Below are 19,010 nucleotides of genomic sequence, written 5' to 3' on the forward strand. Positions count from 1 at the left end.
GGTCCACTTGCTTTAGCTACTCAGAAGACAGCCCAGCAAAGATAGACAGAAAGACTCTTACCAAGTGCAATGTGCTTAGAAGATTCTTGGTCTCAAAGGCCCTTTCCAGAAATGTGGGCCACCTCACCATCTCCACTCAAGCTGGGTCTTTTTCTGAGGCTATTTAAACTGAACATGTTGGGTTTGGGCAGGGTACAAGACAGGTATGTGACTCATGAGATTACCCTCTTTCTACCACCCAAGGAACACTATTGAATCAATGGATCTCATCCTATATTCAGCCCAGTATAGTCTGTGTGGGTTTGTGGGGACCTGTGTGGGTGTGTGGGGTTTGTGTGCTTTACAGTTTCCCTACATGCCTGGGCAAAGAGGACTCTAATCTCTAGGTATTCATTTAATTAGCCCATATGGGAACAAATTAGTCCCCTCTCCATTATGTGTTTAGGAGAGCCAAAGAGAACCCTTCTTCCCACAAAAGTATTATCTTCATCAACGCACTGCTTCCAGAAATTCTACTTTAAGCTGTGACAGCACATCTCGGAGGCAGGTGTCATTAGCCCAGGCCTGGCATTCACAGAGCTGAAGAGCGCTTTTTTGCCTGACTTTAGGCTCCATACTGGAGCTCTTCTCAACTCCATCTGGGTCTCTTTCACCCCAACCCAAAAAGCAGAGTTCATGTTCTCAACAGAGCCAAAGTAGCTCAGCTGAGGAAACATAAAGCACTTATCAGTACTCTTCATGGAAAAAGGAAAAAACAACCAAATATTGCTTTAAGACTAGAGGAGTGAATGCAGGAGTTGCCTGAAATAGGCATCTTCCTCTAAAACAAATGTCACAGGCAATTTGGTTTATGCTCCACTGACAATTATAACCATAACCCACGACAGTCAAAGCAAGACTGCAAATCAGGAGTAAGGAAGTTTACACAGAAAAAGAAGAGAGAAATACTCAGACAGAATTGGCCAACCCAATAGACAAAATAAGACCTGGCAAGTTAGAACTGTAGAACATTTTCAAGAGGGCACATCTATCATGCATTTGTTACCACCCTTATGGCCACCCTAAGAAAGAAGTAAAACAAAGAGGATTTTACAAAGAAGATTGAGTCTTGGAGACGTTGAACCACTTGCCCACCACATTTCAGTTCAGAAACGCAGAGACAAAGCCAGAGACAGTGTCTTTTGCTTTCTAGGCCAGTGTTTTCATGCTCTCCCATAAGGTAATGGAGACGGTTAATTGTCTACTTAAAAAATAAATAATATAAATGAAACAAGGAAAAAGAGAATTGCCCAGGTCATAATAAGAAAGCTGTCCAGTCTTCATGAACATCATGCAAGCTAAATTGGTGGCAGTTGTAAGGCAGTTCCCTTTTACTCCCAAGGTTTTGTCCCAAACAAAAAGAGGAAAAGGCCCATAAGAGAAAGATGCAGAATCCTGATAGTGGTTTTCATCATCCTTTCCCATCTGGGCCTCACCCAAAGAGGCATCCACCCCAGTGCCAAGTAAGACTGGGCATTCTCTTCTCCATGGGATAAAGCCAGGGGACTCCCAAGGAAACTCCAGCTTCTCTTGGAGCTTGTAGGCTGACGGGCTATTTCCATCTGCCACATTCTCTCTTCCAACATTCTCCTCTCTTTCAGGAGAGTGGGAAATCCCTTGGCACTTGGCTATGCAGAAGAATAAGGTTGGCTTGTTCAAAGAAGCCAAAGGCTTCTTTAGGCCTGTGTTTCTTGAAACAGAAATGCCCATTGGTGCCTGGCCTCACCACTCTCATGTTTTAGCAATCCTGCCATCTTACATATATCATTGCAACCATCCTTGGTCATATCTGGCATATCATTGAACTCTTGCTTTCCATTCTGCATTTGTCTATAGCTGTTTTGAACCTATTTTGATTCCACCCATCCCCATGTTGTCCATTCTGAAAGGCAGTGTGATGGTGTAGGAGTGGAGAAGTAAAAAGACCTAGACTTTTTGGCTCTTTCACTCACTGGCATACAAGATAGTTATGATGTACGTGGATGTGCTTTGTACACTGCAAGTCACCATTTAAACATGAATCATTAATATAGAGACTCAGGCATTCTTAATGTGGATTTTCTCTTTCTTAGTTCAGAGCCAAGACTGAATAGACAAGTTTAAAATAGGTATTTTGATGGCATAGTGATGATAGATGCAGGTGTCTTTCATAGTGTGTAGACTAAGCAAGTCAGGTGGACACATGTCTGAAATTCAATATTGTACTACCCTGAGCATATCATTCTGCATATCAAGAAATGATTGATTTTAAGACGTCTCCTAGTTCACTTACAAAGGTCCTTCAAAGTATGAGAAAGCCTCTGAAAAGGACAAGGTTTCTCTTTTGTTTCTTGACCCCTCACCTGAATCGTTGGGTAAAAGATACTGTGGAGTTGCCCTGTTCCACGATGTTCTTTGTGCACTAAGATGAGAGAGCTTCAGGGAAACAGAGTAGTGGCCAAGGTTGTAAGTTCATTTTCCAATAGTGTACCAGAGAGGGGGACAAAGTTCAACTCATCCCTTCACTATCATGCTGAAATGACACTAGGCAGGCTATGAACACAGGTTACTGAAAATGCTGTGTTCAAAAGTTGGCTCAGTCACTATGTGATAATGTGACCATGAATAAGATACTTAGACTCCCTTTGCCTCAGTGTCTTCATCTATAAAATGAATTGAATGGATTAGACAATCTGCAAGGTCCTTCGCAGTTCCAGTGACCTTTACTTTTCTAAATAAATTAATGTAATTTATCCAACTTGTTGATCTTGGGGAGTGGTCAGGCATTCTTTCCTATCATCATGATAATATTTATGAAATGATTGCATCTTCATGCCCAAAAATCACTCTAGACCCCAATCAAAACTCTAAAATGCCTGGTTTCTTCCAGGAGGAAACAGCTATGGGCAGAATCTAGCGGTTAACACAGTGAGAGCTCTTTATAATCCTTCTGATGGATTGGGGGTTGAGTGATGATGCAATCTTAAGCTTCCACATTATACCACTGAGAGAACACCAGTTAAGGATCTGAGATTATTAGACTTCCAGAAATGATGGAATTTCCTAAAACAGTCTATTCCTTATCTCATATAAAGATTGCACCTAAACTGAAAAATGTGGCTTGTGAGCAGGAACTTGAGGACAGATTCTCTTCTTAATGCTCCCCAAAAAGGCTGTCAGCTTATTGTGGGTTTACTTTTAGATTTTATTCTTCAAACATATAAGGCACGCCTCTGATATTCCTATAAAGTCTCTCAGGTCATCCATATCTCCCCGTTCCATGCACCACCAGCCTTTTCCCATCTGAACTACTGCAGTAGCCTCCCACTGGCCTACCTCTTGCATGTCTGCTCACCTCTAGTCCATTCTGCAAATGCAACAAGAACAAGAGTCAGAAATGTAACTTATGATCTTCACCCCCACCACATGAGTCACATCAGTGGTGTTCCATCACTTCTAGAATAAAGACCAAAATGATAAACATGACCTCAGGGGTGAGGAGGGTGTTGATTCTCCTAACTTCTTCCTAGACATCTCATCTCATCTTGCATTCCACTCACTACCTCTCCATTGCAGCCCAATAGAATGTCTTCAGATTATTTCCAGTGTGTTGTCTCTGTGTATCTTGTTCACTCTGCCTCTTCCTCTGCCTCCTCCCTTGGGTTTGGATAATTTTCACTCTTCATCCTTCACAGCTCATCCCAGTTGTCACTTTCATAGGAAAGGCTTTGCTGGCCTCCCTGGCAAGATCAAGCCCTCCTTATAGGCAATCATATCAGCACACATTTCCCCCTCCAAAGCCTTTTCTCAGTTGTGATTTCACAACCATATGGGTATTTATTTGATGCATATCTGTCTCACCCACTAGACTGTAAACTTCGCAAGAGCAGGGACCATAAATATTTTTGTTCAGGCATTGAATTCCTAGTGCCTAGCATAGAGCTTGCCACATAGCAATCACTCAATAAATAACATGTGAAATAAGTTAATGTGCTTGGCGCTTAGAGCACTTCCAGGTGAATAATGCAAGATCCTCCTATTCCAAATCCCACAGCCATGAAACACCAAGTCTGAAATAGGCAAGGCTACAAAAAATGACTGGGTACAAGGAATGAGAAAGGCCTTTTTCAATTTCTTCTGATTTGTTGAACCCCTTTTTACCTTTTCCATAAGAACATCAACCCATTTAAGTTTCAATTGTTCAAGCATAACTCACTCTTCCACTCTTAGCATCTTACTATCTGTAACTCAACATTTTACTTCTTGTGAACAACACAATTCCTCCTTGTACTGGTAAAGGGTATACTTATTGGTGCCACAGGCATGACTCTGTTTCAAATAATTGGAGCCATTTCAACAGACACCCTGATTAAGTCTGCTAAGTAATTTGGGTTTGAATTAAAACAAGAGCCCACATCAGGACCCACATCTGTGTTTACGGAATGACTCTCACTGTCAGTCATGTCTGTCGCACCATGTGATGTGAGATCTGAAAACATGCAGCTCTAGCTCCAAGCTGCTGTGTGTTTGGTTGGTAGCTCAGAGCTGGTGTTTATTGACAAGCATGAACACTGGAGTGAGTAATCATTATAAGCATTCTTTGCACATTTTCATCTGCCATTAGCAGAGCGCATCTCCATGCCTCTGTGTCCTTACTCTGCAGATGGGGAAGTGGATGCGCAGGCTGAGAACCAGGGTCCCAGATGCCTATGAGTATTCAATGGAATGGAACAGAATGATAGAATAGATAATCTGACACTTGGTATTTGTGTGACCTTGGCTGATTACCTGTGCATTTGTCCATTCAATTCACCTACTCACTTAATCAACAAATACTTTTGGAGCACTTGTTTAATACCTGCCATTTTGTAAGGCACTGAGGATATGCTAGAGAACAAAACATGTTCCCTACTTTTATGGATCATGGTCTAAGAAGGAAAAGAGACATAAAAGAAAGAATTACTTTAAAATATACGGACTCACAATGTTAGAAAGAAGGCACCCAGTATCATGGACTTGCATAAAAAAGAGGCAGAGCTAACCTAGTGTAGAGCATGGAGAATGCTCTGCTCTCCTGGGAAGCAATATTTAAGCTAAGCACTGAAGGATGGAATGGAAGTTTAGCCAGAAACATGATAAGAGGATCAGGTAACCTCACAGATGAAGCCCTTGAAGAAAGAAAGAATATGGTGTGTTTGGGGGGATTGAGACACTCCAGAGTGATTAAAGCCACCAGCTGGGGGGGGGGAGAGAGGTGTGAGATGAGATAAAATGAGAACCACAGACGGTCATGGCTGGTGAACTATGTTGAGTACTTTGGACTCTATTCTACAGGCAACCAGAAGTCTACCTGGTGTTATAAGCAAAGGAAAGCAAAGATCAGAATTGGGCAATATCTGCCTGACCTATGTCATGATGACTTTGAGGAACAAATGAGGCCAAAGATAAATTTTCCAGGTAAACCATAGAACATGAGACCATCATTATTCTTCGTGTAACCACTAAGCAAACTCCCATGAATGGTAAAGCCTGTGAAAATTCCCTGTAAATAAAGGTTCAAAAGTGACCACTCAGACCATTTCAGAGACTCTCTCTTGAAATGACAAACAAGCTGGTTTTCTCCATGTTGGATTTGAGTGTGTCCTTTGGCTGTCACTTATCATCCCCCACTAACATACAAGCAGCCATTCCAATCAATGGCCTGTGTCCTAATTCATTGATTCATCTTGGCCTTTACAGGGGTCTCTCTGCACAGCATCTCTGCTCATTAAAGGAAATGTGCCTGCATCATAATGATAATGCTCTGCACTTACCCAGCACATTGCCCAGGGGTGTCTCAAAGCATTTTGCAAACATTTAATTAAGTTAGTCTAGTGACTGCAGGGGAGTCCCTAGCGTCTCAGCACCAAAGCGTCTGGGTAGGAGAGAGGTGATAGCAAACAAGGCAGCAAACAGGCCTGCCTCCAGCACCAGCTGGAAGGGCTCAGAGGTAAGGGGGTCAATTTGCAGGGAGTCTCTGCATCACTAGGGGAAGCACCCACACATCTTGGTCATGGATGTATCTGGTAGAGACAACCTGTAGGCTCCTTGCCATAGGTGCCCACAGGAAGAGCACCAAGGCCTGGAGGCCACAGAAAGGAGTTCTGGAAAGGCAGAGTTAGAAGTCAAGAGGAAGTGGCTTGCTTTCTTTAATAAGTTATGTATATGATTTTAAGGGTAGCTAAACTCTGCGTGTGTACTGTGTGTGTGTGTGTGTGTGTGTGTGTGTGTGAGTTGACATTCAGAAGGGAGGGTAGAGAAAGGAGGGAATGTGATTCACAAACCTCCAGGAAGGCAATAGTAAGCAAATTGTCTTAAAGTTTTTCTCTGGTTATAGGATTTCATTTTTCCTTATCCTCAGAAGTACTTCAATTTTGCCCCAAGCCCTACAAGCACCATTGTCTCAGTACAGAACTAAGTGGTATAGGAATCTGGTAAATGGAATAATATCCATGCCCCACTGCATTACCACCTCCCTGCCCTTCAGGAAAAGGCTGAGGTAACCAAGGCCTCACAGATTAAGAAGCAAAGCCCAAGTCTCTGTTTCCCACCAGCAGAATATAAAAGCAAGAGGGACAAATGTCCCCAGGAGCTTGGTGTCTATAGCAGGGTCAGAAGGAGTGGGAGAGTGGAGCAGAGCCATCCCAAGGTGATGCCAACCTGTTTCCTTCCTCTGAGTGCCTCCTCAGCCCCTGTGTCTGGAAGGTGCCACTCAGCATCCAGATGTGCTAATATTCACCGCTTCTGACAGCCCGGCTTGTCAGCAGCCACAGGCCATCTGTGGGCTGACACTTGAGTTCACTGACAGGAATAGCCAAGCTTTGCTTTCCCACTGTCCTCTCTCCCCAGTGCTAGCCAGCTGCAAGCAGATGGCAGCAGGCCATGGGCCGCTATTTAGTGAGCCAGGGACAGGCAAGCCATAGTACAGGGCCATGGGTGATGGGGTTCCTGGAGTGGCACTGTCTAGTGCTGATGAATAATTCCATGTCCATAGCACCCCACCAAAAATATTGCAAAGCAATGTTTTGGGAAACCATTGGAGCCATGTCTGCTGCCCTAGTTTTCAATGCAGAGAAACCAAGGCCTGGGAAGCTCAAGGTCAGCATGCATATCTCATTGGGAGTCCAAAAGGAGAATACAGAATAATTTCCTGTTTTACTGGACCTGTGTTTCTTGGGGCAGGAGAGCATTAAGATGCTCTTAATAGATTTTGTTTAATTAGAACCTGTCTTACTGAGTAAATGAATGGATGAATTATGTTCTGCTAATTTTCATTGCTGAGGTAAAGCCCTGTGTGAGCTGGTATGGGCCAGGCTTGTCTTCCTCCTCCTTCAGCAATAAAGAGTGCTGTCTCCTTCTGTGCACAAACCTCTTTTTTGCCCTATTACTAGGAGAGCAGAATGAGGTGTTTTGTTTTTGTTTTTAATGACAAAAATTCAGACATGTTCCTTTTGTCTTACACTTTTGGCTACTCTGTCTAAATGGAACAAGAGCATATGTCACTGGAACCCATTCCACAGATTGGTAGGCTGAGACTCAAGAGAATACCTTGAGCCAACCAAAGAAACCTCAAAGAGCTCCTAACCAGAGTTGTCAGTCCTCTGCTTTTCACACCTTTGGAGGCTTGGGCAGAATCCCACCTCATAATATGTGCACTCTGCCCCATGAAGCTCTGACATAGGTTTGACACAGTGAGCATGAGGTATAGCTGTCAGTAGCTGATGTGGGAGGCCCAGGTCCAGAGCTGCTAAATAATAAACCCAGGCAAGTGCCAACTGTCTCAAGACTTTTCTTCTGTAATTTTCCAGGCTACTGAGACATGGCAGAGGGTTCTAAGAATGAGAGAAAGCACAGAGCAGACAGGATTGAAGCAACATGCCAGGACCCCAAGCCACTCAGGATCTATCCCTGATTAATTTCAGGTTGAGCAACACTGCCTGGCTCCAGGCTACTGAAAAAGCCATCTTTATGAGGCTGCCGACACCTGTCTCCTTCTCAGACCTGCTATTGCCAGTGGGCCAGTGCTGAGTGCTGACAGCATGTAGTCTGACCTTATTAACATGCCCATTATTTGTAAGGGATTGAAAGCCACAGGGTAGGTTGGGAAAAAGAGACACAAATCTATGATTGGTAAAAGGATGATTAGGTCTTGATCATAACTGGATCCTCATTCCTTGTTCATATCTCATTTGTAGTGAGTCTAGGCCTCGGATACTCCTAATGGCAAAGGGTTCTCCTACTTGGTCTCTCAGGTAAAACAGGCAATCTTAGCCAACTCCTCAACTCTGTGCTGGTGATGAAGTAAGGGATGGGGAAAGAATTCACAGAAACTTGGCTATAGAGCCCACCCCAGGACTCACCCCAAAGCCAAGCATTCCAGCCCAAAGAGCCCAAGGCCCAGGGCACTTCTCTGAAGGGAGATGTAAAAAGCACATGTGCTGGGAAGAAAAGAACCCTGTACCTCACAGAACTGCCTATGCAAGTCCAGTGCTCTCAGGCCAAGCCTGATTAAGTAATGGAAGATGTGGCTGTGGCCGTGAATCCAAGCTGACAGAACTGTGCATGGGGCATAACTCAGTCCAGTGCAGGTAGATGGGGATGCTTCACAGCTAACTTCCCTGCTTAGAGTCATGGCATAGAAGCCACAAGCAGGACGGGGCCAAGGAGAAGGGGGAAAACAGGAGGTAATGGTCTGAACTTGAGGAAAGAGGGACTGTGCTGTGCTCCAGGGAACTGAGCCTTGGCCACTAAACATAGCAACACCTCCTCACCCCCAGGATCCTGCCATTTCTTACAGCTGAAGGGAAAAGGCAGGCAGAAAATGGGTTTCTACAAGAGTTCTGCAGGTCATAGACACATAGATTTTAAACTGCAGACCAAGTGGGTTTACAGCGCTTCAGAAGGTTCTGGGATGCTGATTAAAGTCGCAAGTCTGAGATGGGGGCAGAGAGTCTGCATTTTAATCCTTTTCCCCCACCCCACCCCCACTCCATGATTCAGATGCAAATGTATTTTACTCCAGGTTTCTCTTGACTTGCTTCCCCCAGGTACCCATCTCTCCTCCTACCTAGGACCGTAAAAGCTCTTGGCCTCAGAAGCTTCTTGAGCCTTGGCGTGACACTTAAATTGTCAACCTATGCCCTCTCCCAATCTTGGGTGGGGGTTCATTATAGTTTCCACTTGCTACTGTCTTTCTTATCCCAGAGAGTCAGCCCAGAAAAGCAATTTATGACCATCAGTCTCCTCCTGGAAGGCACCAAGAGACAACAACATTAGCCTTAAAATTATTCTGGGATGGAAACATGTTTACCAAGAAACAGAAAGCTGCAGAATAAAATGGCATCGAGGCCTAACCAGGTCAGGGTTTCATTATTACATTAGCCTCTGTCTTTAGACACAGGAAAAGTAAATGGCTAACGAGCTGGTATTAACCCCGATGGGAGAAAAAGCATGTGAAACAAAGAAAAAGAAAAGTCTAAAATCCTAATGAAGGAACAGAAGCAAGGAGGAAGTCACAAATAAGCCGTTTCTGCTAATCAGAACTTTTGGGTACAGCCAAGTTTCATTTCCCACAGGAATCCTTCATGAAGTGATGTTTTCCTTCTCTCCACATAGACTTCACAAAGCCAACTTTTCCTCCTCCCTGTGAGACCTCTCAGGCCAGGCTCCTGGCACAACCAGCATAGAGAGCAACCTCCAAGCAGGACTGACACTAGGCTCTCCCCTGTGCCCTGCCTTTGCTCTGCATCCACCACACTTTATTCCAGGGAGAGCTGAAGGTGCTTGGAGGTCAGGGTCATTCCCTTGAGCACAGCTGCCTTTAGGTATGGAGGCTTCTCCAGCAAGCAAGGCCAACACTCCCCACCAATGGAGTAGAGCTGCGTTTTCGGGTGCCATGGGACCTCTAGAGGGAGGTATCACCCTGATTCCTTCAGGGTGCACTGCAATGCAGCTTCAGCTGACTAGAACTCACCCCCTCTCCTTTTGAGGTGTAATTTTCTGATTCCTGCCAGAAGAAGAGCAAACCCACAGCCCAGAGCACTTGGGGTGAGGGTCCTGAGCTCTGCTGCTCTGCCTGCTTGGACCCCAGCACAGTGGGAGGAGCGCAATCTGGCAAGAGGAGGCCCTAATAGTTGCCAGCCAGTCAGGGACTTGCTCACACAGGAGAAAGTTTGTCTTCTCACACTGAGGACCCAAAGAGCCCACCTGGCTCCCTCTACCAGGCTGGAGCAGGTACTGAGTATTCCCTCCCTGCCCTGCCTCCCCCCCTCCCCCAACCCTGTCTGGCCAACCCCCCCCCCCACCAGGCTTGAATCTGGAAGAAGGACAGCATCTGGCACTATGAACTTTGCAGCCTAAAACAGCCAAGAACATGGTTATGCAGAGCTCATCTCTGCTACAAAAAGTACAATTAAAAAAAATTAGAAAACATCATACAAGGGATTTCTTCTTATTTTTTAAAGTTACTCCTCTCTTCTTTCTCCCCAGTAAACTTTAATTTTTCGAATTTCACTTTGGTAGCTTAGAAATACTTAGGACTTTCATTTCTTGAGAATAAAAATCAAAACCAGTGATTCTGTATATAAAAATATAAAATTATATGTTCTACCTATATCAGGATATGTAAGGTTTAAGAACCTCAGAATTTGTGTCTGTGTATATATGTCTGGGATTTTACATTTAAGCGAATGTTTACCTAAATGCATGTATATCAGTTTGGGGGAAAAAAAGGAAAAGAAAAGAAAATTGTTACTGGGTTGGGGTTTAGTAATGAAACCCCACAGACCCTTTGATGCTGCCTAAAACCTTGGCAAGCATAACCAGTCCCTTCAGCATTGTTTGAAGGATGCCTGCAGGCGTTCAGTTGTCTGCTTGAGAACGGCATGCGTGCAATTATCAAATCTATTAAAACGTGTTGGGTTTTGCAACACTTCCACTAAGCTTTTTCTGGTAGTATTGCAGCATCTTACCTGTGTCACTGCAGATTTGTTTTCCCCAAACAAGTAACTGCTGTGATAGCTAGAATCACATCTAAATCATTAGATAAGATAGGGGAGGTGCTGAGGAGAATCAGGTAAATCCAGATTCCCAGCCTTCCCCATGAGAACATTCCAAATTCTGTCAAGGGAAATTCACATTTCCCAGGTTAGGAGTCAGAGGAGACACGGAGAAGATTGTGGATTCCAAAGGCATAATCTGCCCATTTGGTGGAAGGATAAAGAAAGGAGAAGTGGTAGGCAAGAAATACAGGAGCAGGGGGAAAGGGGGGGGGCAGGGTTCTGGAGGAAGGGAGGGAGGAAGGGGTGGAGGGAGAGGAGTGGAGAGAAAAGAGACAGGAAGAGAGACAGGAAAAACAGAGATATAGGAGGTGGAGAGGTAGACACTGATTCAGAAACAGAGAGACACCAGATGGGGAGAGAAATAAGGATGCCCCGTCTGCCCTGCAGGTCCCAACACAAGCATCGACAAGGATTTACAACTGGGAGTTTCAACCCCTCTTCTCAGACCCATGGGACCACAACTGGTTAATGCCAGTTGGTACCTTGCAGAGAAACAGCGGTGCCTCACAGCAGGGTGCACTCTTGAACCCAGCTCACAGATCGCATCTCCGGGAACAGAGAGCAAATCCTGTGCTGCAAGCATCTGCGTGCCTGTGAGTGAGGGAGCGGATGTGTGTGCGTGCATACAGCAAACCTACCTCTTTCCCCCACATGCGTCTCCCACTCCCTCTCTTCCTCCTGGGCTCTCCTCTTTCCCCCTTCTTCTTCTGCTCTAACATCTCCAAATCGCCCCAGGAAGAGAAAGACCCCTTCCCCGTACCTGGGATGAAGAGCAGGGCGGTCGTCGCGGAGAAGACGATCCAGCAGGCGGGGTGGTACATCTTGAGGCTGCGGTGTCTCAGCTGCTGGGCTTGCTACAGCTTCTGCTGCTGCTACCGCTGCTGCCTTCCTCTGTGCTGAATTCTGAGCAGGTTTAAATCCAATGTTTGCAAAGGGAGGGAGAGAGCAAAAGAGAGAGGGAGCAAGAGAGAGCGCGCTAGAGATGGGAGCAGGCAGGCAGCCTCTCTGATTTTTTTTTTTTTTTCTTGCACATACACACAACTGGTAAGAATCATCAGCACCAATCTGTACAGGGCTCAAAGCAGACCTCCTCCAAGGCACGCATTGGCTCCACTCTGCTGAGCGACACCCGGACGCTTTCCTGTCTGGGAGGTTTGACTCCAAGGGGAGTTGAATCTTGTCCCTTCCTCACCCCTCACCCAAGCACGGCAGTGTGCACCGGTGTCTGTGTCAGTATGCCAGAGTGTGGCTTCCGTGGGGACACACGAGCGCCTCGGTGGGCAGTGGGGAGGAGGCTGAAACTGTTGGTGTCATCCTTACCCAAGCAGGGCTCAGGACACAAGAAAGGAAATGTTACTAAAGCCCAGGCCAATCCATTCCTTATCATTGTTCTGTCTTCCTGGTCTCCAGGTAGGGAGGCAGAAGGAGCCATAACCCACAGAGAACACGGAGACCTTTAAATCTATCCCTGCTCCCCCATTCTGCTATTAAGAGCACTTGGAAACAATTCAGTTTTCCCAGCAGGAAGATGGGTGTGTTAAGATTTTTTCACCAAGGATGCAGAGAATTGGCCAGTTCCCCACAATTAGAGCATTCTGAAACTCTACCAAGACAAGATGCTATAGAAGCCCAAACAAGTGCTATGATTACAGCATGGGCAGGGATATATTCAGATTAGATCTCAAGGAAAAGGAAACTTGCTGAAGTCATCAGAAATCTTCAGGAAGAGGCCATGAAAGAATACCTGTGGCTTCTTGTCTTCCATTTTTTGCTTTTCCATTTCACAGTCCAGCCTGTCCCACAGTAGTTCTGGATGTGATGTACCTCAGAATTTCTCCTGCTCAGCACCTGCTCTAACACGGCCTGTAGCCTTCCCTAAAGCATGCTTGTGAGCAGTATGGTTTGCTTGCTGAGTAAATGCTACCCCTGAAGTATTCTTTGGACTTTGAGGATCTGTGATAAGATCCTCAGGTATTATAGAAGGAACTGAGCAGATACATTAAAACACAACTTCTGTCCCGGGCTTTCCCCCAAAGATCCACAGTGCCTTGAATTCCCTCCCACCTCAAAGTGTGTGCAGGGTTGGAGATCTTAAGTGCCTGTCCCCCATGTAAGAGCACCTTCCTCCTCCACTGCAATGGTTAATATTTCCCCCAAGTACCTACTACAGCACAGGTATTCACATGTATCTTTTTAGTTAATCCTCACCATGGCCCTGCCACATAGGCTTTACCACTCCTGGATTTTAATAGACTGAAACTGAGGTTCAGAGAGCTTTGGCAACTTACTAAAAGCCATGCAGCTAATAAGAGTTGGGAATCAAACCCAGGTCTGTCCTACAGCAAAAGCCACCATTTCTACTAAAGTGGTTATGCCTCAATCAATTGCCAGCAAGCTACTTCAGTCTAACAGAGTTCCTCTCTTCCTCCAAAAGGAACCCCATTTGTTTTTAAAGAAGTATGACAATTAATTACTTCCCTTCTTATAAACAAGTCTGAAAGTTTTATGAGTCAAGTAGAAAATATATGATGAATATATATAATCATCACCTGGCACTTACAAACTATGTACTTAATATAAAGTCCTTTTTTAAGGCTGGGAATATAAAGAATATAATTTGCTCTTCTTTGAAAAGGGTATACAATATATTTGAAACAGCCAAAAATTAAAATACCTTTTGACTCTACGTAGAAGATAATGGACACACACACCAAAGTTGAAAACATGCCATTCACAGAAAAATCAATCTGTGAGTCCTTTGAACCATGCTAGAATCCTATAGAAGTTTATAAGAATTATAACTAATTGCTGAACCTGCTGCAGAACAGAACTGGCTTGAAAAGGGAGGGAGGGACCAGGTAGACCAGAGAAATTAGATGGATATGCCAAGTTGGAGAAGCTGAGGAGACACAGACAGAAACCCTTTAGGGGAAAACTGGGGAGGACTTTGGGGAGTAAACAGAAGACAGAGTAAAAGAGGCCTTGAATTCCAGATCAATGATATTTAGAAATTCCCTACTGCTGTTAAGAAAAAAAAAAGTTATATCTTTTTAAGCAGGGAAGCTCTATGAATAAGGGGAAGTTTATTTATGTAAGTTAATCTGGATAAGGTGCACTGGGTCTATTGTGGCTGGGGTACTTGTTAGTAGGTCCGGCCCAGATTTGACACCTTCTGGAACTAGGTGGTAACAGTGGAAGAGGAAAAGCTGGGGGATGGGTGTGAAACAGAAAAATTAGTCAGTCTCAGCAGCTAAAGGCCTCATACAAATCATAGACATCACTTCTGCACCTTCTGTGGACCAAGATTTTGAAATATATCAATCACATTTTATCTGAAGACTTGTCTTCCTAGAAAGTGTCATTATAACTTTTTGAGAGATGAGGAAACCGAGATTCAGAGAGGTTAGGTAATTTATCCAAGGCCACACAGTTACTTAATGACACAGCTAAAATGCAAACCCAGGTTTTTCAGTTTCCAAAGTGAATGCCTCCCTAAGAAAAATTCGTAATTCTGAGTACTCTCATTTTATTTCATATCTGTGTGCCAAGTCCTCTGTCATTGGCTTCATATATCCCTTATTATCTTCTCAACAAGCTAGTGAACTAGTCATTATTATTCCCATAGTGCTCAAAGAGCTTAAATAACTTCCACAAAGTCACAGAGTTGTTCAGACATAGAGCCGGGGTTTGGGACCAGGTCTGCCTTCACCAACAGGGCTTTCACCACAAGGAGGAGAGAGAAGGATTTTTACGCCCTCAGCAGGCACTCCCTGAGTGCCAACCATGTGCTAAGTGTTATTTTAGGCTACCCTGAGATGCATAGGGCAGACTAACCCCTCTCTAGGTAAAAGGACACACACACTACCCCTTTGTGAGCTATTTGGATAGACAGGAATTAACCTTTATCTCCCTCTATTGGACCAGACACAATGCTAGGAACTTCATGTATGTTTTCTCCCCTATCTCTATCCTCATTCCACAGGTGAAGAAATAGACACACTTATAGAAATCTCCAAGTTCCTCCTCCAAGGATAAGTAATAGAGACATTTTGGTCTTTGTTACAACCAAGTTTATGTTCTTTCTTATAACAAAGTTTATGTTCTTTCTCTACTTCCTGTGAGTTACATTTTTTGTTTTAAAACACCCCATTTATTCAACCAGACTATTTCCTAATACACACATGCATGCACACACACACCCTGCATCTTTAATTAAATTCACACTTAAGAAACATCAATATATATCAAGAAATATTTTAGTTTTCAAAATGTTATGCCTAATAAAATCTTCCATAAGGAAACACATAAATATGTATTTTTACTGATCAATTCTTCTAGGTCTATTATATGATTAAAATATGTCTCTTTTATTTAAAAAAAAGAAGAAGAAATGTATAAATACATATTTAATCAATAGATGGCACCAACTCTGAAAAGAGATATTACGGTCTACTGGGTCTATTTAAACACCTTAAAAAAAATACAAATACAAATAAAAATGCTTCAATGCATATTTACTAAGGGGACTGTTCTCCTCTCTGGGGTAAATAATATGCAATTTTATACCTTCTATGATTTTTTTTCTTCCTCTAAAGCAAACAAAATCATCAAAACTGTATTTAAATAGCAATAAGGTAGGGGAACAAACCAACCGAAACCAGGCAATTGTGCAATGAGGCTGACTGTCACACTTTTACTCCAGCCTATGCTTCTTTCCTCTGGACCAGGGATGGTTGTTAGGCATACCTCTTCAAATGCAGTGACTGGCTTCTTAGAGCTAGATGTAGAATGGGGAAGGCTGGGTCACAACTGGGACCTTCTCCTGTGACAAATACACCTGGGTCCCTGTCTTACCTCTTTCCCTACTAGCTGTATGGCCTTGGGTAAAGAATACAAGGACTCTCTGATCCACATTTTTAAAAACTGTGTATACTACCTTTTGGTACTATATATATTCATTCATTCATTCACTCATTCATTCATGGAATAAATATTCATCATGTACCTGCTATGGGTCAGGTAAATATCTACTATGAGTGATGTACAGGACATGTAATATAAAGCAAGATAAAATTATGACTGTCCTCACCCACCTAAAATTCAGATTAATAGGAGAGACAAATATTAATCTGTTAATTGTATCATTGACCACATTTATAAGTGATTATAGAAAAAAAATACAGGTTGGTAGGAGAACACAAAACAAAGAGGAGATGGAGAGTGTGGGAAAATGCCCTAAGAAGTGACTTCTAATTCACATTCAGCAACTTTTACTGAAATCAACTCAGTAAATAGTGTTAGAATGATGGATCACTGCATTTGCAGCCTAAGGGACAAGGAAGGATAGAATTTTAGATATTGTAACATTGGGATTTTTTCTTGTAAATAATAAAAAAAAGGTACAGATGGTAAAATACTACAGATTAAAACCTAACTCTGTCATTTTAGCTTTAAATATTCCAAAATGAACTGGAGCCTCCTGGGCTATAAGCGATTCCCTCAGAGCAAGCTGAAGACTCTGAAAGGTACCATAACTCCCATAAACCACAAGGTACCATTTAGTTCAAAGGAGCAAGAATTGATTAAGCAACTGACTTATGACTGAAAGAGTAAACACTTCTGAAGTCCCAGGGACTGCAAACCAATCCCTTCCATAAAATAGACCCATGACACACATCTTTCAGACGTGTGAACTAGGACTTCCCCAAGGCCCTGCAGAGAATTGACAGAGCTAAGATTGTCTTAGAGCTGTCTTAGAACTATCTGAATCCAAAGACTGAATTTTTTCCATTACATTTTATTTTTCATTTGAAAAAACTTTAATCAAAGAATATATTACATGATTTACCTTTTACTAGTACTAAAAGGCTTATGATTGAAAACAGGATTCTAAATCTCACTCCTCAGAAGCAGCCACTTCTATCTCTTCTACCTATTCTTTTTAAAAACCTATGGGGTGCCTGGGTGGCTGAGTTGATTAAGCGTCTGACTTCAGCTCAGGTCATGATCTCACCATTCGTGAGTTTGAGCCCCATGTTGGACACTGTTCTGACAGCTCAGAGACTGGAGCCTGCTTTGGATTCTGTGTCTCTCTCTCTCTCTGCTCCTCCCCTGCTCGTGCTCTGTCTCTCTCTCTCAAAATAAATAAACATTAAAATTTTTTTAATCTGCTTATTTTTTATTTCCTGATTTAATGATTTTTTAAAATTAGCTATTGACTTTGTACCACAGAAGATAAGGATTTAGTCCTGTTCGCCACTAACCCCCACAAATCTCCTTTCATTTACCTGATATAAATGTCACAATTTTTAATACATCAATATTTAGTATTTACATTGTTATGATTATTTAACTATTGTCTTTCTTGTGTACCTTTTTGCTTTTCCCAGAGATGATATTTGCCTTTTTGTTTCATTTGCTGAATTTTTTGTGGACTTATATTTAAATGTCTCCAACTGCCCTGGAGAATTCTATAATTCATCTCAGTATAATTAAAAACATCTAGCAATCAGAGCACCTGGGTGGCTCAGCCAGTTAAGCATCTGACTTTGGCTCAGGTCATGATCTTGTGGTCTGTGGGTTCGAGCTCCACTTCAGGCTCTGTGCTGACAGCTTGGAGCCTGGAGCCTGCTTCAGATTCAGTGTCTCCCTCTTTCTCTGCCCCTCCCTGGCTTGTGCTCTGTCTCTCTTGCTCTCAAAAATAAATAAACATAAAAAAATAAAAATACATCTAGTAATCTATCAGTATCATGTTTTTTAATGTTTATTTTATTTATTTTGAGAGAGAAAGAACAAGCGGGAAGGGTGTGCAGAGAAAGAGAGAGAGAGAGAGAGAGAATCCCAAGTAGGCTCTGAACTGTCAGTGCAGAGCCTGAAGCAGGGCTCAAACCCACAAACCATGAGATCAGGACCTGAGCTGAAGTCGGACATGTAACCTAGGTCTTGTTTCTTGGTGCTCTTCCTTGTTTTAATTCAACACAGCTTTTAACAGTTTGCTGAGAAAACATTCATAGATGGCCATTAATACTCAAAAATGTCTTTAATCTCACTCAACTGAAGTATGGTTAGTTCAGCTGCCAATAAAATTCTAGTTTGAGGGACACCTGGGTGGCTCAGCCGGTTAAAAGTCCGATTCTTGATTTCAGCTCAGGTTATGATCTCATGGTTCCTGACATCAAGCCCCACATCAGGCTCTGCACTGATGACACAGAGGCTGCTTGGGATTCTCTCTCAATCTCTCTCTCTCTCTCTCTCTCTCTCTCTGTCTTTCTGCTCCTCCTCCATTCATTTGCACACACATTCTCTCTCTTTAAAAATAAATAAATAAGCACTGAACAGAGAATTCTAGGTTGAAAATTATTACCCTCTCTAAATTTTGAAGCCATTTCTCCATTTTGATCTAAGTTTAAACATTGTTGAAACATCTGATTTATATCAATTTGCATTTTTGTATGTTAATGACTTGATTTTCTCTCAGTAAACATTTAGAATATTCTCTTTATCCATAGCTTTCCAAAATTTCACAAAGATGAAATTCTTCATGTGGATCTGTTTTCTTCCATTGAATCAGGCATTCAGTATACTCTTTCAATATAGAAATTTCATTTTATTCAACTCTGGGTATTTTTACTTATTTTTTTCAAAGCTTTGAAAGTTTTCTCTCCTCTATACTATTCATTCTTTGTGGAATTTCTGTTAAGTGACTATTAGTTTTCAGAGTTAGTTCCCTAATTTTCTTATATTTACTCCTCTCTTTTTCTTATAAGTAGTCTTTATTTTAATTTCCATTTATCCTACTGATTTAAAAAATTATTATCAAATTATTAATTTCAAAACTTCCTTGTCTGATTTTTTATAGTGCCTATTCTTTTTCTATAGTTACAATATCTTCTC

General features: G+C 42.7%; 1 protein-coding gene across 1 annotated transcript in view; it reads right to left on the minus strand.

Moving 5' to 3' along the window:
* OPCML (opioid binding protein/cell adhesion molecule like) overlaps positions 1-12,324 on the minus strand; it is a 1,064,335-nt gene extending 1,052,011 nt beyond the window's left edge. Inside the window, exon 1 of the mRNA XM_045483507.1 lies at positions 11,878-12,324. Within this exon, the coding sequence (XP_045339463.1) occupies positions 11,878-11,938 (61 nt within the window). The 5' untranslated portion in view covers positions 11,939-12,324. The remainder of the gene's footprint in view (positions 1-11,877) is intronic.
* Positions 12,325-19,010: the final 6,686 nt, after the last annotated feature.

Source organism: Leopardus geoffroyi, chromosome D1 (assembly GCF_018350155.1).
Source record: "Leopardus geoffroyi isolate Oge1 chromosome D1, O.geoffroyi_Oge1_pat1.0, whole genome shotgun sequence".
Taxonomy (NCBI): Eukaryota; Metazoa; Chordata; class Mammalia; order Carnivora; family Felidae; genus Leopardus; species Leopardus geoffroyi.